Source organism: Bacillus rossius, chromosome 10 (assembly GCF_032445375.1).
Source record: "Bacillus rossius redtenbacheri isolate Brsri chromosome 10, Brsri_v3, whole genome shotgun sequence".
NCBI classification, from domain to species: Eukaryota; Metazoa; Arthropoda; class Insecta; order Phasmatodea; family Bacillidae; genus Bacillus; species Bacillus rossius.
The window spans coordinates 1,896,529-1,924,382 of NC_086337.1; the positions used below are offsets into that span (position 1 = coordinate 1,896,529).

Genomic DNA, 27,854 nt, shown 5'->3' on the forward strand with positions numbered 1-27,854 from the left:
TTTACCTCCTCCTCCTCAGCACTGTCTTCTTGTACCTCCTCAGCACTGTCTTCTTGTACCTCCTCCTCCTCAGCACTGTGTTCTTGTACCTCCTCCTCAGCACTGTCTACATGTACCTCCTCCTCAGCACTGTCTACATGTACCTCTTCCTCAGCACTGTCTTCTTGTACCTCCTCCTCAGCACTGTCTTCTTGTACCTCCTCCTCAGCACTGTCTTCTTATACCTCCTCCTCCTCAGCACTGTCTTCTTGTACCTCCTCCTCCTCAGCACTGTCTTCTTGTACCTCCTCCTCCTCAGCACTGTCTTCTTGTACCTCCTCAGCACTGTCTTCTTTTACCTCCTCCTCCTCAGCACTGTGTTCTTGTACCTCCTCAGCACTGTCTACATGTACCTCCTCCTCAGCACTGTCTACATGTACCTCCTCCTCAGCACTGTCTTCTTGTACCTCCTCCTCAGCACTGTCTTCTTGTACCTCCTCCTCAGCACTGTCTTCTTATACCTCCTCCTCCTCAGCACTGTCTTCTTGTACCTCCTCCTCCTCAGCACTGTCTTCTTGTACCTCCTCCTCCTCAGCACTGTCTTCTTGTACCTCCTCCTCCTCAGCACTGTCTTCTTGTACCTCCTCCTCCTCAGCACTGTCTACATGTACCTCCTCCTCCTCAGCACTGTCTTCTTGTACCTCCTCCTCAGCACTGTCTTCTTGTACCTCCTCCTCCTCAGCACTGTCTACATGTACCTCCTCCTCCTCAGCACTGTTATCTTGTACCTCCTCCTCCTCAGCACTGTCTTATTGTACCTCCTCCTCCTCAGCACTGTCTACATGTACCTCCTCCGCCTAAGCACTGTCTTCTTGTACCTTATCAGTACTGTCTTCTTGTACCATCTCCTCAGCACTGTCTTCTTGTACCTTCTCCTCAGCACTGTCTTCTTGTACCTCCTCCTCAGCACTGTCTTCTTGTACCTCCTTCACCTCAGCACTGTCTTCTTGTACCTCCTCCTCCTCAGCACTGTCTACATGTACTTCCTCCACCTCAGCACTGTCTACATGTACCTCCTCCTCAGCACTGTCTTCTTGTACCTCCTCATCAGCACTGTCTTCTTGTACCTCCTCCACCTCAGCACTGTCTATATGTACCTCCTCCTCCTCCTCAGCACTGTCTTCTTGTACCTCCTCCTCAGCACTGTCTACATGTACCTCCTCCTCAAAACTGTCTACATGTACCTCCTCCTCAGCACTGTCTACATGTACCTCCTCCTCCTCAGCACTGTCTTCTTGTACCTCCTCCTCAGCACTGTTTTCTTGTACCTCCTCCTCAGCACTGTCTACATGTACCTCCTCCTCCTCCTCAGCACTGTCTACATGTACCTCCTCCTCCTCAGCACTGTCTACATGTACCTCCTCCTCCTCAGCACTGTCTTCTTGTACCTCCTCCTCCTCAGCACTGTCTTCTTGTACCTCCTTTTCCTCGGCACTGTCTTCTTGTACCTCCTCCTCAGCACTGTCTTCTTGTACCTCCTCCTCCTCAGCACTGTCTACATGTACCTCCCCCTCCTCAGCACTGTCTACATGTACCTCCCCCTCCTCAGCACTGTCTTCTTGTAACTCCTTGTCCTCAGCACTGTCTTCTTGTACCTCCTCCTCAGCACTGTCTTCTTGTACCTCCTCCTCCTCAGCACTGTCTACATGTACCTCCCCCTCCTCAGCACTGTCTATTGTACCTCCCCCTCCTCAGCACTGTCTTCTTGTACCTCCTCCTCCTCAGCACTGTCTACATGTACCTCCTCCTCCTCAGCACTGTCTTCTTGTACCTCCTCCTCAGCACTGTCTTCTTGTACCTCCTCCTCCTCAGCACTGTCTACATTTACCTCCTCCTCAGCACTGTCTTCTTGTACCTCCTCCTCAGCACTGTCTTCTTGTACCTCCTCCTCCTCAGCACTGTCTTCTTGTACCTCCTCCTCCTCAGCACTGTCTACATGTACCTCCTCCTCCTCAGCACTGTCTTCTTGTACTTCCTCCTCCTCAGCACTGTCTACATGTACCTCCTCCTCCTCAGCACTGTCTTCTTGTACCTCCTCCTCAGCACTGTCTTCTTGTACCTCCTCCTCCTCAGCACTGTCTACTTTTACCTCCTCCTCAGCACTGTCTGCTTGTACCTCCTCCTCAGCACTGTCTTCTTGTACCTCCTCCTCCTCAGCACTGTCTTTTTGTACCTCCTCCTCCTCAGCACTGTCTTCTTGTACCTCCTCAGCACTGTCTTCTTGTACGTCCTCCTCAGCACTGTCTACATGTACCTCCTCCACCTCAGCACTGTCTACATGTACCTCCTCCTCTTCCTCAGCACTGTCTTCTTGTACCTCCTTCTCCTCAGCACTGTCTTCTTGTACCTCCTCCTCCTCAGCACTGTCTTCTTGTACCTCCTCCTCCTCAGCACTGTCTTCTTTTACCTCCTTCACCTCACCACTGTCTTCTTGTACCTTCTTAGGCACAACACCTTAATCTCTCATCAACAATCTCCTCATAGTTGGCACGACACAACTTGCTAATGGCACTTCAGTCATCACCTCCTCCAACGTCGCATCTGTGTCCCAAGTGTGCAGCGGTGCACGCCTCTCCACCCCACAGCAGTCTTGTAAGGATTGGTGCATCCCAAGCGTGCACTTCTCTGACATCTGCATACCTACCCCTCCCCAGCCCTAATAGCTGTGTGATTTAGTCCTGTACCTTCGAGTATCCTCGCCTCATCGCCACAGAAAAGTTTCAATCAGTACAGGAATAAATAATTATAGTTTTTTTATTTAGGACTTCCGTTATTAACATAAATAATACGACAATTTGCACTACAAATAATATTTTATAACATCAGTAGTTATCAAAAAAATTTTCAGATTTATCAAATCCTATCCAGTTTACAAACAAGCTATTATCTTTCCGGCCTATCATTTCTTCTACAAAATATTCGTTTGGGTACTTGGTAGGATCTTCCCTCTATCACCAACCTCGGAAATCCTCCAAGTTATAACATCACATGTAATTACATATTTTAACACAGATTATTTCGGTTCAGAAGTTAGGTGTATACTCTTTTTTTCGAATGTTCGTTTATAATTAGAAATTCTCCAAATTTAGTTCTATGTTTTCTTAATCCTAGTTTATTTTTATTTGAATTTACAGTTTTCGGGAGTGAGTTATCTTTTACATTTACATGTGCCATACCGATTGTTCAGTATTTTCTGTTATTATAGTTATTTAGTAATGTCGGTAACATATTCACTTACAACTCCCTTTCGCTGCGAACTCGCTCCACATGGCTTCTTTTAATGTTAGTTAAAAGGTTCAATTACTCCTTTTATTTTGGCGAACATACAGGTAGAATTATTATTTATTCCGAAGTTGACTACAAGACTACATGGCTAAAAGGATACATCAACGACATAGAAAAAATCTTTGTATAAAAAGACCCACTCAGCAAGTTTTACGCTTACTATAAGGCCGAAATGTCCCTGAAATAGGTAAGGTACCTGCGGGTAATAAGGCCTGTCGGGTAATAAGGCCTACGCTCGATAAAAATGTATTGGGAATGTCTGAATGCCTGCTCGCTGCTGGCATACACTCATCAGGCGCAGACAAGTTGATACCTGCACGCCGGCCCTCGTGACCCCGCTCCCAGTCACCAGGGGCGCGCCAGTTGTGCAGCGAGTGTAACAAATATCCGTCAGGAACAATCGTAAGTAATTTTGGTACAGTAACATTAAACTATGTAAATCTATGCTCTATATTTTCCCCAGTTCATGCTCTTTACGAACCAAGTTGTTTGAATAAGGTTTTGATGCTGTTAGGATTTGTAAAGCGTCTGTTTTTAAATAAGGAGGTATGCGGGTATTAAGGCCTATCAAAATAATAGATACGCCTTATTACCCTCCGGATAGGTTTTGTCCTCTGTTTGCATTTACGATGATTTTGAAATACTTTTGTCAATATACTGTGGCATTACACTAGCATCTACAATATCAATGTAACCTAATGACTATAGTAAAAGTACTCCATGGCCAGAGATCAGGGGTTCAAGTCGAGTAGGGGCAAACAAATTTTTAACTTATTTTCTTTTGTTTCTCAGTTGTGATGAGAATTTCTATTTAAAATAAAATGTTCTAAAATGACTCTTTGTCTATGATTTTATTAGGATTAGCACTTCTTAAAACAATATTTTTTCTTAAAATAATATTTTTTTCCAATGAATGGTTACTTTATACGTTTTCACATTTTTTATCCTTCAACATTCTGTACTTTCCTACTGAATGTTGACTGAATAATTTTCATTGCTTTTCGTTATTATATAAGGATGTTTATCAAACATTACTATTTGGTGATCAAATTTTAAAGTGCAATGGAGCATGCTTAAATTGTCACGTAATAAACAATAAAACCTAATTATATGTGAAACTTTTTGAGGAGCAAGAAAGGCTGTTAAAAAGTTATGTTTTATTTATAAAAAATGGTAGTAACACATGCTAAAAATATAAATGCACTCTAAAACCTTTTTAAAACCTTTTTAATCATTGTGTATTTACAACATTTGGGAGGCAGCATTATGCTGTGTTTATATAAAAGGGGACATGTGTGCAATTATTGGAATTTGCTTTATGCGCAGAGACATCGACCCCAATGCCGCCCAAAAGAGCAGTATGGTCAGAAAACAATCTTGCGGCTGCAGTTCGTGCCGTGCAAAGGAGATCTCTAAGTACGTATGCGGCCGCAGAGAAGTACAAGATCCCTAGAAGAACGATTAGAAATCATCTCAAGAGTGGAAGTATGAAGAAATCTCTGGGAAGAAAATCTATCTTGACCGAAAATCAAAAAGCTGATATGGTAAGTAGAATTATCATATATGCAGACATAGGCCTGCCTGTAACACCACCGACCCTGCGTCATCTGGTCTACAGATTCTGTGAGCTAAATAACATTCCAAACAATTTCAATGATAGCACCAAATATGCAGGTAAAGACTGGTTCAAAGCATTCCTGAAAAGAAACCCTGTGGTAGCGAAAAGAAAAGCACAGTTTATGAACCCCGCTAGAGCTCAAAAGCTAAACAAATTTATAGTGGCAGATCACTTTGCAAAAATCAGTCAAATTTATGAAGACCTTGATCTAGCAAGTCATCCTGAGCGGATATACAACATGGATGAGAAAGGTTGCCGCCTGACGATTCACCATCAACAGACAGTTCTGGCACAGAAAGGTGCCACACATATACACTTACAATCATCGGAACATGTAGAAAGTGTCACCATTGCGGGATGTGTAAACGCACTCGGTACTGCAACACCACCTATGGTCATCTTCAAAGGCAAACGGTTGATGCCGGAGTTGAATGATAACTTACCAGCAGGAAATTGGTAGAAAAATCACCCAAAGGCTACATGACCAATGAACTTTTCAAAGAGTTCCTAAAGCATCTGAGTAAATATAAATGTGCAGGGAAGTGCCTATTATTTATTGACAGAGCAGCTTGTCATCTGGACCTCTCCATTGTCGACGTAGCCGATTCACTTGATATATCTTTATATTGTTTACCATCCAACACTACACATGAACTCCAGCCACTAGATAAAGCGGTATATAGATCTTTTGAACACCACTGGGATGCCGCAGTCTTGTCATTTTTGGACCAGAATCCACACAAGCAACTCACGAAAGCACGATTTAATGTCATTCTACCGAATGTCTGGTCCAAATGTATGACGCACAAGAACATTACAAGTGGCTTTAAGGCAACTGGCCTGTTTCCTTTGGATTCTGCAGCAATCCCGGAAACAGCTTTTGCTCCATCCATCTTGACAGAAGATCCTGTGCGACTGGCACTGGATGCCACCGACAACGAACCGATGCTGCCTTCCAACTCCCAGATATCGTTGACATCAGGAACAGACCAGAAGACTTCAGATACCCATAACACAATACCACGTAGAAGATGATTCCTTTCATCATCATCTACCTCTGCAGCACAAGTTCAGCTCAATGAAACATCAGTCAAGCTGACTGGAAGATTATCGCACCGCGTGATTGCTTCTGATACTGATGATGATGAAGATGATGACGACGATGACGACGATGACGACGATGTACCCCTCTCACAACTGCAAGAACAAAATAATAGTTTTAATGAACTCATGCCAACACCTATCAAGACAATGGAGAAAGCACCGGTAATACAAAAAAAATCTATAAATTACAGAGGAACACCAGTCACAAAAGAGCTTTTTGTGAGAAATAATACAAAAGACAAATCTGTAAAATCGGACACTAGCAAGACTGCTGTTTCTTTAATGAAAACAGGATGGTATTGTCATCAATACGGGAATGATAGGGTGGCTGATATGCGCCAGTGCGCCAGTTGCGGCAAGTGATATCATGAAGAGTGCATGGGATTAACAGCAGAAGATTATGATGCCTTTGAGTGTGCAAATTGCTGTTAGGTGGGACAAAATTATCGTGTTTATGTTGAATTTCATTTTGAATTTACTATAGGACTCATTTTTGACATATTTACACCAAATAAAGTTACTGCTTTGTATGTATTTGCATGGTATAGCTATAGGCCTTATTACCCTACCATAGTATAATAAGGCCTATTTGCATTGTGTTTGCAAATGTGCTAATTTTATTTTGTTTCATGGAGAATTCACAATGTTCCATTTTAAATTTCTTAATATGTAGTACTTATTGCTACTTAAACATACTGATTATTTGCTATGTTTTATTTTATAGTCATTACCCCTTAGGTAGGCATTATTACGCGCAAGTACCTTATTTTATTTTTACTACGAGACCAAAAGGTTTTGAACCATTAAACATCCAGTTCTGACTACAGACATGACTACACACATTCAATGAAAAGGACACACATTCCGACCAACATTCAACTCGGTAGGATACGATCGCTAGGATACATTCGCTAAAATACGAAAGGAAACGATAGGATCCAGCTCAATCTGGCTACAATGGCAACTCAATCTTAGAAATAAAACAGTATTTTTGTATCCAAAATACTTTTTATTTCACGAGGTATTTTATTGTCCTTGTTTGTTTGGTGAAGGATAAATTTTCATAATTTTGCGAAATAAGAAGAAATTTTAACCTGTTGCCAATTGTTAGGATCTTTCCATGATGTGTAATAAATCTCTTCGGTTTCTGTCATCTTCCTTACATTTTTATCATTCTTTTAAGATCTCTGAAGTCTTCTGTTTAAACACCAGTCTCGAAGTCATTAGCAGCATCGTCCCAATGACCTTCGTAAGTTTGATGAGAATAATTTATTTCAATGAGTCGTTTCCAACATTTTGGTCTCAGCAATTGAAGGGCTTCGTGCAGTATAGTGACAAGCCACATCATGCACAAACAGAGATATAGCAATTTTAAACTTTTACCAAATTCTATAATTCTTGTTATTGCTTTATTTAATGTGAGGATTAATGATTATCTAACTTAATTATTGGAATGCATAATGGCCACTTGTATTTTCACCAATGGTGTAAATTGAGACCAGTAGTATTTTTTCTAATTTTCATCTGTGTAAATATTTGTGGCTTGTCACTTTATTGCTCATCTCATAAGATGCTCAATGTAGATAAATAATACTGTGATAATGCACATGTATGTGAGGCATTTCATATTATTGCCTTGCTTTAATTATCAAATTATATATGTAATAAACACATGTGGTGCATATGGAAAATGTTTGATCAGTTACTATAACATTAGTTTGACTTATTTAACATAAATTATGCGAACAAACAGCAATACCAAATAGGCAGTAATTGGAAATAGCACTCAAAATACAGTAGTATATTATTTTTTACATAACAAAGTTCAAGTCAACAGTTCCACATCTGCGTCAACATCCGTAGAACTATCAGGTTGAAGTCCATTATAGAAGTTGTGGTGGACAGAAGGAACAACCGAAAGAAGGCTTCGCACATCATCCAACTTCTTCTTGTTAATCTTCAGTGGTGCTGTATATTTCCTCAGCAGATTACAAAGTTTTTTTCCCGTAGGTCTGCCAACCTTGCACAAATTCACATCTGTGTAGTGTTCATTCACTGCATTCTTAATGAAGAAGCTAGTTAGTTTTTCAGAAGTGAACTTGAATGCAAGCGCGGAAACAAATTTAACTTCCTGGCCACATTTGGTTTCCTTAGATTTCCTTATATTTTTTAAAAGACTATCCATACTAACAAAATCAACTTGTGACATACTTATCACTTTGAAGAGTCTCTTTTTGTTTGCTTTTTTTATTATATAGAGCCATTCTGTTGGTGAAACCTTCCTGTGGCACTTCTCTATTAAAGCAAAATCTCCGTCAGATGGCATATGTGTGTGTCCAGCTATAAGAAAATAATGATGAATTTCCTTAAGGCGCTGTTCTTCGATGAGTTGATGCCAGTTCTTATTTTGTTAAGGTAAGTGGACTTTACATCTCGTCAACATAGATTTTTTAAACCATAATATTTTTGCCTTTAAACTTTCATTTACATCAATAACTTGACGACTGCTCGTTGTAATCAATATTGTTACGATCGCACTTGGCTGCAGTGCTTGGCGTCGCCAGGCTCGTTCGGCCTGTCTGCGACCCCTTCCACCCGCATCCTCTCCCTGGTATCTCGTGTCATACTATCTCGCGAAATCCTGACCTTCGCAGCGCGCACCTGCCTCAGATCGAGTTATTTAAAAGAGGCCGCACTGCGGCATAAAAGGACTCAGACATGTTTATCGGCGCGTTTTGTGGGAACCCGATGCTTGTTGCGTTTATCGGCGTTCTTTGAGCAGCCGCCGCGTCCTTCGACAGGACTCACGACGCGTTTCTGGGATTTTCGACGGCGAAGGTCGCGCGATATCTCGGAGACATTCCCGATTGTTCTGGACGGGAACCCAAGGGCTATATAAGGTGGTTGGGCCGACCTTCCAGTCTGAGTCTGAGTCTGAGTGGGGAGTTCTCCCGCGGCGGAGTTTCCGGGCGATAGTGCCGCGGGTGCGGCAGAGTGGCGAAGTCCTTGGACGAAGGTTCCAGGGCAGAGAGTCTGAGTGAGTGAGTGGAGTCGGAAGTTCTCCCGCGGCGGAGTTTCCGGGTGATAGTGCCGCGGGTGCGGCAGATTGGCGAAGTCCTTGGACGAAGGTTCCAGGGCAGGGAGTGAGTGTGTTCAGTGGAGTCGGGAGTTTCCGGGCGATAGAGTCGCGGGCGCGGCGGAGTCCCGAGTGAAGTTGCGAGCGAGTCGTGTGGGATCTCGGCGAAGGGTGTGACGGCGGCGGCGGAGTGCGGCGACGGAGTCCCGTGGCGGAGACCCACGAGGGGTGCTGCGGCGAGAGTTGCGCCGGAATTGCGGCCCAGCGAGGTGTGTGAAACAAGTGACTGGGGAATTGTCATTTCTTTACGTGTAATTAATTATATGCCAATTTAAAAGATTATTTGTAAGTGACAAGTAGTGGTAATAAATAAAACTGTGTGTGAAATAAAATCTATTAATTGGGCTATCCTTTACGAACCCCCACGGAAAATCGTAACATTTTGATGTCAGAAGTGGGATAGCCGTAATTAATAGATTTAGAATTCAGTTTTATTAGAATAAAGTTAAAAAATAGGATTTAGTTTTTCGAGAGTAAAGTTAGCATTTAGAACTTTAGTGAATTTGAAATTTTCTAGAGTTAGTTTGAGTATACTGTAGTCAGTGTTAGTTTTGAATGTAATAGAGTTATCATTAGTTTAATTAGAAGGTTCGGCTAGACCATTTAAAATTAAGAACAGTATTAGAAGAAAATTATTTAGGTTGATTAATAAGTAAATGCTTTAGAAAGAGATGGCTGCTGAAGAGTTAAGTGTAGAAGATATCAGGAAGATAAGGGTTCTCCTGGAAGAAATGGTGAATGACATGAGGGCATGGAGAACCAGTATGAAGAACTCTGCGAAAGAAGTGAAGAGTGAAAATAATGAGAGTAAGGACCATCATGAAGAAACGAAGAGCAGGTCAAATAATAGCCTAGAGGAAATGAAGGATTAGGATGAAATGAAGAATGGCCAGGAAGAAATGAAGAATGAAATGAAGACCGAAGTGAAGATAAGCCTAGAAGAGAAAAACAACCAAGAGAAGAATAGCCAAGATAAAAACAGCGAAGAGAATAACAGCGAACAGAAGACTGGCCAGGAGAAGAGCAGCGAAGAGAAGAACAGCGAAATGAAGACCAGCCAAGAAGAGAATAACAGCGAAGAGAAGAACAGCAAAGAGAAGAACAGCAAAGAGAAGAACAGCAAAGAGAAGAACAGCAAAGAGAAGAACAGCAAAGAGAACAGCGAAGAGAAGACCAGCGAAGAGAAGACCAGCGAAGAGAAGACCAGCGAAGAGGAAAACAGTCAAGAGAACAGTGAAGAACACAGCGAAGAGGACATTAGCCAAGGAGAGGAAAGCAGCCAGGACAAGAACAGCCAGGACAATAACAGCAAAGAGAAGACCAGCGAAGAGGAAAACAGTCAAGAGGAGAGTGAAGAGAACAGCGAAGAACACAGCGAAGAGAACATTAGCCAAGGAGAGGAGAACAGCCAGGACATGAAGCTGAAAGAAGAGCTAAAGAAAAGCACAGAAGTAGTGAAGATGAGTTACAAACTAAAAAATATTGAACAAGAAGAAATGAAGACAAACCGAAGAGAGAGGGCAAAACGCACAGAAGAGCTGAAAAAAGCCGAGAAGAGATGTACATGAGTCAAGAAGAGATAGAGAAGTGCAAAGAAGAAACGAAGAAAGACTAAGAAGAGACGCAGGAAGACCAAGAAAGGTGAATAAAGACCAAGAACAGGAGAAGAAAGACCGAGAATAGAAAATGAGAACACAAGGAGTCATGCTGAGGGTGCAAGGAGAAACTAAGTGCAGTCCAGGCGAGACTCAGAAGAACCAAGAGGGCACGAGTAACCAAGAAGAGACGAAGAAGAGCCGGGAAGAAATGCTGTGCGAACAAGTAGCTGCGAGAGAAGAAATAGAGAGAAAAAGGGAAGATACAAGGAAACCGTTGGAAGGCAGTAAGCAATGCACTCAAGAGTATCGGGTCCGTCCAAGGCAACGGTCAGCCCATCTCGGGCAGTTGGCTGAACGACATGGGGCATCTGCGACGCAGAAGTGTCGCCGGGTGACAAGAGAAGCTACATCTAATGAGAGAGAGGTTTATCCGGTGAGACTGTACAGCCCGCGATGGAGAAAAGGCAGGAGGCCTAAACTTCGAGTAGCATGAGGACCTCCAGGAGGAGATGCATTACCTGTTCGGGACGAACAGGTTTAAGGAGGGGGCAATGTTACGATCGCACTTGGCTGCAGTGCTTGGCGTCGCCGCTCTCGTTCGGCCTGTCTGCGCCCCCTTCCACCCGCATCCTCTCCCTGGTATCTCGTGTCATACTATCTCGCGACATCCTGACCTTCGCAGCGCGCACCTGCCTCAGATCGAGTTATTTAAAAGAGGCCGCACTGCGGCATAAAAGGACTCAGACATGTTTATCGGCGCGTTTTGTGGGAACCCGATGCTTGTTGCGTTTATCGGCGTTCTTTGAGCAGCCGCCGCGTCCTTCGACAGGACTCACGACGCGTTTCTGGGATTTTCTACGGCGAAGGTCGCGCGATATCTCGGAGACATTCCCGATTGTTCTGGACGGGAACCCAAGGGCTATATAAGGTGGTTGGGCCGACCTTCCAGTCAGTCTGAGTCTGAGTCTGAGTGGGGAGTTCTCCCGCGGCGGAGTTTCCGGGCGATAGTGCCGCGGGTGCGGCAGAGTGGCGAAGTCCTTGGACGAAGGTTCCAGGGCAGAGAGTCTGAGTGAGTGAGTGGAGTCGGAAGTTCTCCCACGGCGGAGTTTCCGGGTGATAGTGCCGCGGGTGCGGCAGATTGGCGAAGTCCTTGGACGAAGGTTCCAGGGCAGGGAGTGAGTGTGTTCAGTGGAGTCGGGAGTTTCCGGGCGATAGAGTCGCGGGCGCGATGCGGAGTCCCGAGTGAAGTTGCGAGCGAGTCGTGTGGGATCTCGGCGAAGGGTGTGACGGCGGCGGCGGAGTGCGGCGACGGAGTCCCGCGGCGGAGACCCACGAGGGGTGCTGCGGCGAGAGTTGCGCCGGAAGTGCGGCCCAGCTAGGTGTGTGAAACGAGTGACTGGGGAATTGACATTTCTTTACGTGTAATTAATTATATGCCAATTTAGAAGATTATTTGTAAGTGACAAGTAGTGGTAATAAATATAACTGTTTGGAATTAAAATTTATTAATTGGGCTATCCTTTACGAACCCGCAGGAAAATCGTAACAATATATTGGCTACTGACAACTGCCGATTGAAGACTGCTAAGCAACAGCACTCTTTCCTATATTTTATATAAAAATGTAATAATGAATACTTATATTGTTGTTTGATAATGCCGTGCTAATGTAAACATACCAGCAAGATAATGATATGCCACACTTCTTTTCACACCGGGGATATTTATATAGGTTATTAATTATTCAGACAATATAACATAATTTACAACATAATTATGTAAATAAAACTTATTATCTAGTGATAGGGATAAAATTCGCAATTGTATTCATGATTGTATTAATATTTTGGCATATCATTAAATGTGACAGTACGTAAATACCATTGGGAGCAAGAGTATGATAAGCCACAAATTACAATTAATACTTATATCAGACGAATTACTTGCAGATTCGTCATCCTTTGGTTTGTAGGTTTCATCCGCATCACTATCATCAAAAACGGAACAATTACTTACATCGTCACTGTACGAACTTGCCTCAGAAACACGTTTCCTTGAGCTACATTGTGGCATGTGTTCACTGATGTTAGCCATCTTGAACTGTGGCTTATCATGTTATAGAAGAGAAACACATGAAAATGGCAGTTGAGTATTAAGATGATTTTGAGGTACTGCTGCTATCTATTGAGATATTTACTAACCTTTTGCTCACACGATAGATACAGTAACCCTGGCTCTATAAATAATAAAATCTCACTTTTCATAAAAGCGTGGCTTGTCACTATACTGCACGAAGGCCTTCAATTCATCACAGTCTTCATCTTGTGAACTTCGAGTTCTTCATCACAGTCTTCGATCTTGTCAGCTTCAAGTAATACTGTGTTGTTCTCAATTTCATGGAGGTGACTAGAATTTGGTTTCATTTTTTTTTTCATTTCCCATGTAGATGCTACTTTCTTCGTTAGAATCAGTATTTTCACACTCTTTGTGTCAACCATAGGATTTTGTGTCACTGACTGCAACTCATGGTTTGTGGTTAGGACCCCAAGCACACTCTATCCTCTCATGGCACTTGGTAATTTTTTTTTCTCGAGGTAAACTAATTACTGCAATAAATACATTGGTGACCTTTCGATACCGTTGCAGGCAATCATCCAGAATTAATATTATCTTCGGAGACTAATACCAGATGCATACTGGGAATAATATTAAAATGAAATATTAAAAAAGGATTTTGAATAATCTATCAGCGAGAGATAATTTTCTATTTACAAAATAAACCATTGTCCGAGTAGTTATAAGTTTCGCCAAAAGATATCGCATCACACAATGATTCTTGCTTTAAAATGAAGTATCTGAATCCACCTGGAATAAGTTAGCCTGTATAAAAATACAAGTTTCAATCATTCATCATTCATTTTGTTTTTAAAGCAGTCACCCTTTTTATGTGTAACTAGCTGCAGTACCCAGCGTTGCCCGGGCTGAACACAGGGTGAAGGGGAACTGTTTAGAGATCAGATGTAGTTAGTAATTGTCTTCTTAATTTGAATGTCAAGTGTGCAAAATAATTTATATCACTTTCAGATCCCGACAGACGTTGTTCTGCCAGTTTATAGTTATTTACCTGGTCTGTATGTAATCTAGACTCTATAAAGCAATATAGAAAAAAAAACTGAAAAATAAGGGATTACTAATATTGAAAAGATTCCATTATCTAGCTAATGTTCGGCATGCATTGCAATACTTCATTCAGTTTTGTTTTGTAATAGGCTATGTTTGAAGTAGTTACACATATACAAATAATCTATCCATGTCTCTAAATATATACTTATCTCTATCTACATCTCTAGTCCTATATATCTATGTATCTCTCTATCTGTATTTATCTCTTTATATCTACTTATATACCTCACACTATCTATGTATTCTATATGAGGGTACTGATTGCTTCGTTGTTAATATCACACGGGTGTTTTTTACTTGTATGGGAAAATTAAGAATGATAAGGCATCTAGTGCGTGGCAACAATGTTAATAGGCAATAATAAACTTCTAGCGCCTGCGGCATTGTCAACACACACTTCGTACGTGTACTGCATGTTGTATCTAACCCCCTCCAACGCATTTGATTCTAAATTAGACTTTTAGTAAGGATCCCTAATGTTATTGAAAATATAATATAGCCTATAGCCTTCCTCGATAAATGTACTATCCAACACTGAAATAATTTTTTAAATCGGACCAGTGGTTCCTGAGATTAGCGCGTTCAAACAAACAAACAAACTCTTCAGCTTTATAATATTAGTATAGATATGGGATACTTTCTTACGGTCGCAAGAGGAGGCTTCGCTAGACTTAAAGTAGAATGGGAATCATTTTTAATGTTAGTGTTTTTCAACTGTACTATCGACTGAGTAATGGATATTTTTATTCAAGTGCCACCTCATTAAAATATTAAGATTTCTAAATTGTTATCAAGAATTCAAAATCCAAATGGATGTCACTCATTACATCTCAAGTCCGATATAAAAAAACTCATTGGAGGATTAATTAATCAAGAATAACTGAAAGCAAAATACATAAAAACAATTTAAACTCAGAAACGTACCCCTATGCAAATATCGATGTTGATATTACCATTGGCCCAACATAATTTGAACAATAATCATATTTCCAACACCAAACTACTAATTCCAAATACCAATACACTTATTTCAAACACCAAACTAGTTATTTCAAACACCAATAGACTTATTTCTATAAATAATCCCATTATTTTAAGTCCAAGTGCATAAGATCGAAGTAATGTTCTTTCTCTTTTGGAGATATTTCTGCTGATATTGTCTTCTAGTTCTCGTCGATCCTGTAGATGTTGATGTAGACACCAGGATTCTGCCTCTCGAGAAGTGGACTAGGAAACTCAATATTAGTGATGTCGAACTTGCTTCAAGTTACTTTAGCATTGAGACCACAACCGACTTCTCATGTCGTCTGGCATGGCTAAGTTATTAAAAATATGTAAAATGTTATTGAATACACTGTATTAACTTATAAATAATAAACTAATTCAAAATGCAAGGTAGTATTCACAGATATTCACGGTTGACCTTGCATTACAGTACGTAAGGCTGAGCCTGCGCGCTCACCGCCCTCTATCGCGAAAACGGTTGAGCGCATGAAAAAATGTTTCAAATAAAATTTGTCGCAAATTTTATGCTCAACAATTTTTATAATAGGCGTTAACATCATTGGAGCAAATAGAAACGGTGATAATCGTGATAAACTGCTGTTTTTTTTACCTTTGACCTTGAATAACTTAACGATGCAGACACGAGATTTTATAAGACTTTTGAGGCAACTTTTAGAACGCCAATATGAAGGTACATACGAAAATAAAGCTTATTATCGCTCATTCCGAGGTTGACCCCTGTTCTATGCTAAAGTGACTGGCGAGCGAGAGGTACTGTCCGTGACCGATGGGAAGATCCCTGCCAGGAATGCGACCGCGAAGAGGAACTCTGACGTCACGAGGAAGTGTGTGATACTGTGCAAAGTGAAAACATTGACTCGACTCAACGAATACAATACAATTTTGTTGCTTAGCACCACGAAATAGATGTATAGAAGCATCCAAAAAGGTATTTACTATGTGTGTTTACTTAACAAAGATTTACTAATCACTTATACAAAGCGATAACACAAAATAAGGCATGCTTCGATACTTTTCACATGCTTCAAAGTACAGCTAAGAAAGTTATAGTAAGACATGAACTCACCATTAATACTCGATTCCAGTTTCACAGACAGAAGTATGTACGAGTCTTGGTTGAAGGCCACAAGTATGAATATAAGATACGCAGTTGACGAAATGTCTATATTTTAATATTTGTAACATTTGTTATTGGATACCGATGTTTACATGATTATGGTTTTTCAGACATAAATAAAACATATCACTTCATATTTTTCTTAACATTTTTCCAATGGCCGCGCCAGTTCTGACTCCGAATTAGTATTATTACTCGACACTGCAGCAAATGATGACTCGTCACTATCCAAGTTAACAATAATACTGTCTATCACGTCCGGAATAATTCCATCCTTCTTCCAATATTCTTCCTCGACATGCTGCACGTGTCCACAAAATCCCGCCCAGTCTTCTTTCGTCACTGATGACATTGAAGCTTCTGTCAAGTTTTGAAGTTTCGTAAGTGATAAATAGCCAGTCACATTCTTCTCTCTAGCCATTCTCTTGATTTGTCCCCATGCTAACTCGATTGCATTTACATTACACAGGTAAGGAGGCAGTCTGAGTACTGTGTGACCAAACTGATTGATTTTACAGTATATTCTGTATGTTTTTTCTTTGGGCTTATGCAGTTCTAAAAGTTTGTACTGTGCCGCCAATTAGTATTTTTGGTATAATTCTAAATTAGAATTTTTAAAAAATAATGTTGCCAGTTTTTTTTTTGTGCTGGAGTAACTTAAACTTGTTCCTCCTCATGTACACTCCAGTTTATCTTTGTCAGACCTGTTTCCCCAATCCAGCATATAATTTTGCCTACCATTTCATGCCCCAGCATGGCGATCGTTTTATTCCCGCCTTGGCGCACGAACGTCGCCTGTAATTCGCCTCCGAGCCATGACGAGAACTGCTATGTCCTGCAAGCTATCAGGGCAGGCAGCTTCTAAGACCTCCCCTGACGTGAGCACTTCAGGGCATGATCTTGAGTCATTTTCACTAACATACAGTCATGTTCCCACTGTCACAGCAGTCTCCACCCACCCCCTTCTCCAAGTTTTCCTGGGAACACTGGCCAGAGCACTGACTGGCCACTAATCCCGGCCATGGTCGGCCTGCCTCAAGGTCTCGACAATAGTCTTGGAAAGTACATACTACTAGTAGTACTACACCTAGCAGCAGTTTTGCAAATCATTTCCCCTAGGTGTTTGAACCCCTGCTAAACGCCTGCCCTCTGGCATCTCCCGCAGTAACCAGTACCCCGTAGTTCCTTCCCAGGCCACCAGAGCGCTGGCCTAGTCCGCTGCTAGCAGTCGCCTCGTGTGAGTCGACCTCTACTTGGTTCAGACACACCTCAGTAGGTCGCGCTGACATCGGCCAGTCCCACCAACTTCGAGATATCGAAGTCAGAATTTCTCGACAAACCCCTCGGTAATCTTCGGAACCTTTCGGTCCGGTAGCCGAAGCCACCCCCTTTCTTTTGATTGACTTCGTATTTTAATTACGAGTTGCTGCCGCCTCAAATTTACTGCGCACCGCGACTCCGGGCTGACCTTCCGTATCTCCGGCACCAGGACATCACTCCGTTTTGTTTTTATTAAGATGGAATCAGCTATACAAGGGATATGATTCCCACAATGTTAGTGATTAGCATTTAGTCAGTCTGTGTATGTACCTTGTAGGAGTAGTCATGTTTTGTTAATCATAACTAAATTTTTAAATCATGGAAACATCCGCGACAACCACGGGTTCGCGAGCTCCTGTACCCGGGCTGATCCTGGAAGCCATCTCCCTGTTTGGTGAGTTTTGACAACCTCTACTCCCCGACCATCATCGTGGTTAGAAGGCATTTTCTGCCCATTTTGTCAACTGTCTGTGAACCAGTCCTGAACATGTTTGGTCGGACCTGTTCACAGACAGGGTCCAAGGGCCGGACAGGGTCCGAGGGCCAGATAGGGAACTGACCACTCCACCCTCGAGTCCTCCCTCCAGCAATGGGGACGACTAGGGCGCCCGGACGTCTCGTTAGCAGCCCAACTGTGGCCAGCCATCGTCAAACTTCCAGTCCTTCAGTTTTCTAGATCTTCAGAATAACATTAAGCCACGACGTTGAACTGATCTGAACACCATACATTTTTTTATTCAGGACTTTAATCACTCCAAGTGTGCTTATTGTAAAAGAAACTTAATCTGTTTATTGTTGCATGTTTTATTTAAATTGTGTTAATGATCAATGAAATTGTCTAATAAGGGCCGGCCCATTCTTTTAATAATGTGATTTTAAATCCATGTTATACATATGTTAATCAATTTATAAAACATCTTATTACTGTGAAAATAATGAAAAGTAAAATAAAAAACAGAGGTACTAATATCTAGACGAAATCATTATTTTTCCTTCTGAAACTAAAAGATCCACTAGTCACCCCAGTAATCAAGAGAGAATGACGTGTAACAAAGTAATGACATAACTTGGGTTTACTCTGTTATGACTGAGGAGTGTAACAGTACAAATCTACTTTGCGCATGCTCTCGTTGTATTCAACCCCGTTGTTCTTCAGCCAAAGCATGTCGTTTTTTACTGCATACTTGGGCGGGACTTTATTAATCTCCATACTATGATATGGAGCATTGTCCATCACAACTACAGCATTTGGTGGAAGATTAGGCAATATTTCGTCTATCCACTTTTCAAAATTCAGATTATTCATTTGGCCATGGTAATCTCCCGTATCAGTTCATGCTTTATAAATAAGCAGTGCATTAGGAATGAATCTATTCGCAGTACCTGCATGCAACAAAATAAGCCTTCTACCTGCGCTAGCATTTGTTTGAACTCCGAATTCATCTTCATGCTGACAGCATTTAGAAACAGTTGAATTACTGTATATCCAACTTTCATCTAGATAGACAATATCTCTGTCAACTTCGCGGTAGTGTCGTATTTTGTGAAGGTAGTCATTACGCCATGTCACTATGTCCGCTCTTTCAACGAGTATTTTTCTCTTGGACCTGCACTTCCTCCACTTAAATCCCATGCTTCTGATCAAGCGATGTAGCGATCTTGATCCGCATGGAAACTCTATTTTGTTCTTGATCATAGGCAACAATTTCGGGACAGTTGGAATTTTCTTCTCGCGAACATAAAAGTCGTGAATTGTATTTCTGGTAACGCATCTATCGAAATCATCCACAACCATGGTAGTGTGTTAACGCCAATCACTTCGGTTTTTACCAGGTGTTGATAAAGAACTGTTACTATTAGTTGCATTGCGTACTTTGTTCTCCTTTCTTATTCGTTTCATCGTTGGTTCGCTTACACCTACGTAATGAGCGGCTCAACTTGTTGCTTGAATGAAAGGAAATGCTAGGACACCTTCTTTAGCTTCATTGTCACACTTCTCAATAACCGTCTTCACTGTGTATCACTTTCCTCTTTTTAGTTCCCCTTGAAGCCATTGACGAAATAAAGATTGCAATTTATAGTGGCCACATTCACATAGTTACAAATAAAAGTACTAGCAATTATAATTGTAACAGAAACAAACGTTTAGGTCTACTTTAGCATCCACGTGTTAAACTGACAGCACATTTCGAATCAAACTCGACTTCTAGAGAAGAGGACCGATGTCAGACGACAAGTTAAACAACTGCCCCCCCCCCAACCCGAACACCAGCACCCCTCCCTCCCCACACCCGTCCCAGGGATCTTCCCATCAGTCACAGACTGTACTAGGTCTCGGATCCCGAGTATTGCTATGTTTCGTCTACGAACTAGTTTTTTGTATTCTAGTCACATTAAATTATTTTAGTATATATTTGTAATTTAATAATAATTATGATTTCATAAATTATTATAACAATACTCAAGTCCTTTTTTAGTTATTATTATTTTATTAAAAAAATAAATAAAAAGGATCCAATTGGGATTCGAACCTGAATCGCTAGGCATTTCAAAATATTATTACTATTATTATTACTCGACTCCTGGTTTAATCGATGAAATTAAGGATCATCACCATGCCATCGGTATGTAAAATTTACTTAAGGGATATAATAATGTCAGACTAGCATCATTATATCATTAATGTTCCGTCAGTATCTGATGTGAATAAGTGCTAAATAATTAATATAAAAAAATTGAACACAGTTATATCAAAATTTTTAATTTGTACTTCTGTCGGCAGTCCCCATGATTTTTGATTTTTTTTTTATGGTTAACTAGCTAAAGGGCACAACAGAATTTCCTGTGAGTAACTTATTTGTTCTCTCAGTTCGATGCTCTTCTTAAGGCATTATCAAAAGGCAGTAATATGCTAGTCTAGTTGGTAAAAAAAATATATTTTTGTTTATTTTATATATTGTAGTATGTGCCCAAGCCACTAATCGGTCCACGATAATAATTAAATGGAAGCTTGTATCTATTTTAACTAAATTAATAGACACATGCTGCGCTTCCTGTCTGGCTTTTAAAATACTGTAAATAATTTTACTGAACTTGCAGCGGTCAGGTCCGCTGAATTCAAACTTCGCGCTTCGCTGCGGGCGTCGGCGCATCGTCCCCTCCCTCCTCCCCCCTCCTAGTGTGTGTATTGCTTCTCCTCGCCTCCCCTCCTAGTGTGTGTATTGCTTCTCCTCGCCTCCCCTCCTAGTGTGTGTATTGCTTCTCCTCGCCTCCCCTCCTGGGGTTGTGTATTGCTTCTCCTCGCCTCCCCTCCTAGTGTGTGTATTGCTTCTCCTCGCCTCCCCTCCTGGGGTTGTGTATTACTTCTCCTCGCCTCCCCTCCTGGGGTTGTGTATTGCTTCTCCTCGCCTCCCCTCCTAGTGTGTGCATTGCTTCTCCTCGCCTCCCCTCCTGGGGTTGTGTATTGCTTCTCCTCGCCTCCCCTCCTGGGGTTGTGTATTGCTTCTCCTCGCCTCCCCTCCTGGGGTTGTGTATTGCTTCTCCTCGCCTCCCCTCCTAGTGTGTGTATTGCTTCTCCTCGCCTCCCCTCCTGGGGTTGTGTATTGCTTCTCCTCGCCTCCCCTCCTAGTGTGTGTATTGCTTCTCCTCGCCTCCCCTCCTGGGGTTGTGTATTACTTCTCCTCGCCTCCCCTCCTGGGGTTGTGTATTGCTTCTCCTCGCCTCCCCTCCTAGTGTGTGCATTGCTTCTCCTCGCCTCCCCTCCTAGTGTGTGTATTGCTTCTCCTCGCCTCCCCTCCTGGGGTTGTGTATTGCTTCTCCTCGCCTCCCCTCCTAGTGTGTGTATTGCTTCTCCTCGCCTCCCCTCCTGGGGTTGTGTATTACTTCTCCTCGCCTCCCCTCCTGGGGTTGTGTATTGCTTCTCCTCGCCTCCCCTCCTAGTGTGTGCATTGCTTCTCCTCGCCTCACCTCCTGGGGTTGTGTATTGCTTCTCCTCGCCTCCCCTCCTGGGGTTGTGTATTGCTTCTCCTCGCCTCCCCTCCTGGGGTTGTGTATTGCTTCTCCTCGCCTCCCCTCCTGGGGTTGTGTATTGCTTCTCCTCGCCTCCCCTCCTGGGGTTGTGTATTGCTTCTCCTCGCCTCCCCTCCTGGGGTTGTGTATTGCTTCTCCTCGCCTCCCCTCCTGGGGTTGTGTATTGCTTCTCCTCGCCTCCCCTCCTAGTGTGTGTATTGCTTCTCGCCTCCCCTCCTGGGGTTGTGTATTACTTCTCCTCGCCTCCCCTCCTGGGGTTGTGTATTGCTTCTCCTCGCCTCCCCTCCTAGTGTGTGCATTGCTTCTCCTCGCCTCCCCTCCTGGGGTTGTGTATTGCTTCTCCTCGCCTCCCCTCCTAGTGTGTGTATTGCTTCTCCTCGCCTCCCCTCCTAGTGTGTGTATTGCTTCTCCTCGCCTCCCCTCCTAGTGTGTGTATTGCTTCTCCTCGCCTCCCCTCCTGGGGTTGTGTATTGCTTCTCCTCGCCTCCCCTCCTGGGGTTGTGTATTGCTTCTCCTCGCCTCCCCTCCTGGGGTTGTGTATTGCTTCTCCTCGCCTCCCCTCCTAGTGTGTGTATTGCTTCTCCTCGCCTCCCCTCCTAGTGTGTGTATTGCTTCTCCTCGCCTCCCCTCCTAGTGTGTGTATTGCTTCTCCTCGCCTCCCCTCCTGGGGTTGTGTATTGCTTCTCCTCGCCTCCCCTCCTGGGGTTGTGTATTGCTTCTCCTCGCCTCCCCTCCTGGGGTTGTGTATTGCTTCTCCTCGCCTCCCCTCCTGGGGTTGTGTATTGCTTCTCCTCGCCTCCCCTCCTAGTGTGTGTATTGCTTCTCCTCGCCTCCCCTCCTGGGGTTGTGTATTACTTCTCCTCGCCTCCCCTCCTGGGGTTGTGTATTGCTTCTCCTCGCCTCCCCTCCTAGTGTGTGCATTGCTTCTCCTCGCCTCCCCTCCTGGGGTTGTGTATTGCTTCTCCTCGCCTCCCCTCCTAGTGTGTGTATTGCTTCTCCTCGCCTCCCCTCCTAGTGTGTGTATTGCTTCTCCTCGCCTCCCCTCCTAGTGTGTGTATTGCTTCTCCTCGCCTCCCCTCCTGGGGTTGTGTATTGCTTCTCCTCGCCTCCCCTCCTGGGGTTGTGTATTGCTTCTCCTCGCCTCCCCTCCTGGGGTTGTGTATTGCTTCTCCTCGCCTCCCCTCCTAGTGTGTGTATTGCTTCTCCTCGCCTCCCCTCCTAGTGTGTGTATTGCTTCTCCTCGCCTCCCCTCCTAGTGTGTGTATTGCTTCTCCTCGCTTCCCCTCCTGGGGTTGGCGCATGCGCGCTGTGCCGCGCCTATTCCATACAAGCAGCTGGCAGGGTTTTATTAGGTCTTGTTGATCCTACTTCTCCAGCTTCATTAGCTTCTTTTGTCAGTCACGAGCATGTAGTCAGCGTGTGAGAGCTACCGGGGGGGGGGGGGGGGGGGGATCATGTAGGTGTATTCTTTCTTGTGAGTGAGGCGGTGGCCCTTGCCTTAATGTAACTTGAACGCTTTGGCTGTCTTGTTTAAATTCTCTTTCGGTCGCCACCTAGAAATTTATGTTTCGATTAACTTCTCTGCCGTTTGTACTTTTGTGTGTTCAGTAATTTCTATAAGGTAGTAACTGTTCTCCCCCGAGACGTCGACGTTGTAAACTTATAACAGTATCTAAACTTTCTCGCGAGTATTAATTGGCGGTTCACGTATTTTCTTTGCCTTCAGATTCAATGTAATTTTCTGTATTCGTGGCGGCTGCCTTGTGTGGACACAACGGCCCTTTTGATGGTCCGTATAGGGACCATACCACTGTTATGCAGATGTGACTTGCGTTTTTCATGGCCTTGAAAGCTGTAATGCTCGTCTACCTAAATAATTCGTGTGTATCCATTGACGTCATATCATTGTTTAAAGCAAACGTGTTTTCTGGAGTCTGTATACCAACTTTATATGTATTAATATTCACAGACAGCATAACTTATTGTTATTGTATTACCGTCAGTATTGTGTATTGTGTACCTTAAGTAGGCTTCTCGCCTAATTAAATGAAAACCGTTTAAATAGTAATTATGTACTTGAAATAATCTGTCCCTTTGCCGTCCCTGTTCACAGATACATTTCCTTAGTCCATGCCATGCTATGGCACCTCTTTGCTTATAGAAAGATAAGCTTTCAAACTCTTTGTACCAACACACACTTCCAAGCTTTTGTTGTTTATTGTATTTATATAAAAACTCAGAGGATCTCAAGCGAATTGTCAGGGTAGGCATCACCAGCTCCGTGCATGAATGCTGACAGCATGCGGTGATGTGTCGTGCCGTGTGGTTCGAGGTAGAGAGCGCAGAATGGTGGTGCCATAAGCAGCATGTGTACATAGTGGCAGTGTTGTTCATTGTGGTGCTGTGTTTGGCAAGTAGGGGAGTGCAAACGGTAGGCATGAATGCTGACAGCATGCTGTGATGTGTTGCAGGAGAAGGCCCAGAGAGCGGATGCCACAAGCGAGGTTTCTTCAAGAGCTTGTGGAAGCGCTCCCGCCACTACTCCTTGGAGCATCAGTAGAAGCAACAGCGCATGCGCCATGCAGGGCCTGTCGCTAGTCCTCAGAGCACAAGAGTCGCCGTGCCTATGCTTCCTGGGTCGTCTTTGAACACGTCTTGTCTTTACTCCTCGCCATGAGCTTGGTGTATCCTGGCCTTTTACTGCTTCTTTATCATTGCGACTTTGTTGGTTTTACTTATGCTTATGACACAATCTGGACTTTAATTCAATCAGTTTTTCATCATGGCTGCAGTTGGCAACATGTGCTCGTTTGATCCGATGTCCACTCTCGTGTTAACCACCTGACCTGCGACACAGCACAGTAGGCCGCACATAGGTATCACATAACCACCATGTCTAGCAATTAGATATTTTATACTGCATGTTTCATATGTTTTGTACATTTTATAATGGCCGAAGTGCAAGTAGATCGATTTAAACCGTCGTCGCACTCAGTTGCCAACAGTACGCTGCAATGGACTAGGTGCGTACACTGGGTGTAGCGGAAGGCAGGGCTAGCTTCTCCCTGAGGTTTCGCAACCCAGGCAGCATGTACCTCGCCTCCCACAACCAGGCTTCACGGAACATACTAGGGTCTCGAGATAGTGTACACTTCAAGCTCTGCTCGTGGTGTCAGTGTTGTGGCAATGGTTACAGGTAAAGTGAGTACTTGTGACAGACAGACTGACACGAGCTACAACTCACAACGCCCAGGTCCGGGGGTAGTATCCTCCCATTCATTGAGTAGCTTGGCATCTATGTTGTAGCCGTGTCCTTGGCAAATAATTCACACACGTTTCGGTCGACATTGCAGTCGCCATCATCAGGGAGCAGTTACATACAGTCAGTCAGTAGATGGCGTGTGTGAATTATTTTCCAAGGACGCGGCTACTACACAGAAGCCAAGCTACTTCAGACAATGGCCGTGAAAGCCTGCGAACATTATTCCCTTTCATTTAGTTTAGATTTTTGAAATCCCAAGGTTAAAATAAATTTCAAAATATAGTAAACATCACTGTGGCCATTACTCCAAATGTTAATCTGTGCATGTCACATTAACTGTGAGGTTTCCCATGAATTATATTTACAATAGATTTGTTTTTATCGCCCGGTCGGGGTTAACCCAGGCATTAAAGAGTTCTCGAAACTCAAACCACGGGTGAAGCTGCCTCTGGTGATCCCAGCCACCCAGCCACCCAGCCACCCTGCCACCCGGCCACCCAGCCACCCGGCCACCCAGCCACCCGGCCACCCAGCCACCCAGCCACCCGGCCACTCAGCCACCCGGCCACCCAGCCACCCAGCCACCCGGCCACCCGGCCACCCAGCCACCCGGCCACCCAGCCACCCAGCCACCCAGCCACCCGGCCACTCAGCCACCCGGCCACCCAGCCACCCGGCCACCCGGCCACCCGGCCACCCAGCCACCCGGCCACCCAGCCACCCGGCCACCCAGCCACCCAGCCACCCGGCCACTCAGCCACCCAGCCACCCAGCCACCCAGCCACCCGGCCACCCGGCCACCCAGCCACCCGGCCACCCAGCCACCCAGCCACCCAGCCACCCGGCCTCCCAGCCTCCCAGCCTCCCAGCCACCCAGCCACCCAGCCTCCCAGCCACCCAGCCTCCCAGCCACCCAGCCACCCAGCCACCCAGCCTCCCAGCCACCCAGCCACCCAGCCACCCAGCCTCCCAGCCACCCAGCCACCCAGCCTCCCAGCCACCCAGCCTCCCAGCCACCCAGCCACCCAGGCACCCAGCCACCCAGCCTCCCAGCCACCCAGCCTCCCAGCCACCCAGCCACCCAGCCACCCAGCCACCCAGCCACCCAGCCACCCAGCCACCCAGCCACCCAGCCTCCCAGCCACCCAGCCTCCCAGCCACCCAGCCACCCAGCCTCCCAGCCACCCAGCCACCCAGCCTCCCAGCCACCCAGCCTCCCAGCCACCGAGCCACCCAGCCTCCCAGCCACCCAGCCACCCAGCCTCCCAGCCACCCAGCCACCCAGTCTCCCAGCCACCCAGCCTCCCAGCCTCCCAGCCTCCCAGCCACCCAGCCACCCAGCCTCCCAGCCACCCAGCCACCCAGCCTCCCAGCCTCCCAGCCACCCAGCCTCCCAGCCACCCAGCCACCCAGCCTACCAGCCACCACCCGGCCACCCAGCCTCCCGGCCACCCGGCCACCCGGCCACCCGGCCAGCCACCCAGCCACCACCCGGCCACCCAGCCACCCAGCCACCTCCCAGCCACCCAGCCACCCAGCCTCCCAGCCACCCAGCCTCCAAGCCACCCAGCCACCACCCGGCCACCCAGCCTCCCAGCCACTCAGCCACCCAGCCACCACCCGGCCAGCCACCCAGCCACCCAGCCACCACCCGGCCACCCAGCCACCCAGCCACCACCCGGCCACCCAGCCACCCAGCCACCACCCGGCCAGCCACCCAGTCACCACCCGGCCACCCAGCCACCCCCCGGCCACCCAGCCACCACCCGGCCACCCAGCCACCCAGCCACCCAGCCACCACCCGGCCAGCCACCCAGCCACCCAGCCACCACCCGGCCACCCAGCCACTCAGCCACCCAGCCACCCAGCCACCACCCGGCCAGCCACCCAGCCACCCAGCCTCCCAGCCACCCAGCCACCACCCGGCCAGCCACCCAGTCACCCAGCCACCACCCGGCCAGCCACCCGGCCAGCCACCCAGCCACCCAGCCTCCCAGCCACCCAGCCACCCAGCCTCCCAGCCACCCAGCCACCACCCGGCCAGCCACCCAGCCACCCAGCCACCACCCGGCCATCCACCCAGCCACCCAGCCACCACCCGGCCAGCCACCCAGCCACCCAGCCACCCAGCCACCACCCGGCCACCCAGCCACCCAGCCACCACCCGGCCAGCCACCCAGCCACCCAGCCACCACCCGGCCACCCAGCCACCCAGCCACCCAGCCACTCAGCCACCCAGCCACCCAGCCACCACCCGGCCAACCACCCAGCCACCCAGCCACCACCCGGCCAGCCACCCAGCCACCCAGCCACCACCCGGCCAGCCACCCAGCCACCCAGCCTCCCAGCCTCCCAGCCTCCCAGCCACCCAGCCACCACCCGGCCAGCCACCCAGCCACCCAGCCACCACCCGGCCACCCAGCCACCCAGCCACTCAGCCACCCAGCCACCCAGCCACCACCCGGCCAGCCACCCAGCCACCCAGACTCCCAGCCACCCAGCCACCCAGCCACCACCCGGCCAGCCACCCAGCCACCCAGCCACCACCCGGCCAGCCACCCAGCCTCCCAGCCACCCATCCACCCAGCCACCCAGCCTCCCAGCCACCCAGCCACCCAGCCTCCCAGCCACCCAGCCACCCAGCCACCACCCGGCCACCCAGCCTCCCAGCCTCCCAGCCACCCAGCCACCCAGCCACCCAGCCTCCCAGCCACCCATCCACCCAGCCTCCCAGCCACCCAGCCACCCAGCCTCCCAGCCACCTAGCCACCCAGCCACCACCCGGCCACCCAGCCACCCAGCCACCCAGCCTCCCAGCCACCCGGCCACCCAGCCACCCGGCCACTCAGCCACCCAGCCACCCAGCCACCCAGCCACCACCCGGCCAGCCACCCAGCCACCCAGCCACCACCCGGCCACCCAGCCACCCAGCCACTCAGCCACTCAGCCACCCAGCCTCCCAGCCACCCAGCCACCCATCCTCCCAGCCACCCAGCCACCCAGCCTCCCAGCCACTCAGCCACCCATCCACCCAGCCACCCAGCCTCCCAGCCACCCGGCCACCCAGCCACCCGGCCACTCAGCCACCCAGCCACTCAGCCACCCAGCCACCACCCGGCCAGCCACCCAGCCACCCAG

At 46.3% G+C, this 27,854-nt stretch overlaps 2 protein-coding genes across 2 annotated transcripts in view; both read left to right on the forward strand.

The window, feature by feature from the left end:
- Positions 1–24,816, forward strand: part of LOC134535708 (uncharacterized) — a 398,944-nt gene extending 374,128 nt beyond the window's left edge. Inside the window, exon 10 of the mRNA XM_063374911.1 lies at positions 23,926–24,816. Within this exon, the coding sequence (XP_063230981.1) occupies positions 23,926–24,014 (89 nt within the window). The 3' untranslated portion in view covers positions 24,015–24,816. The remainder of the gene's footprint in view (positions 1–23,925) is intronic.
- LOC134535682 (basic proline-rich protein-like) lies at positions 24,641–27,482 on the forward strand. Its single transcript, XM_063374877.1, has 3 exons — positions 24,641–24,655; positions 25,178–26,837; positions 27,379–27,482. The coding sequence occupies exons 1-3, from the start codon at positions 24,641–24,643 to the stop codon at positions 27,480–27,482; spliced, it is 1,779 nt and encodes a 592-aa protein (XP_063230947.1).
- Positions 27,483–27,854: the final 372 nt, after the last annotated feature.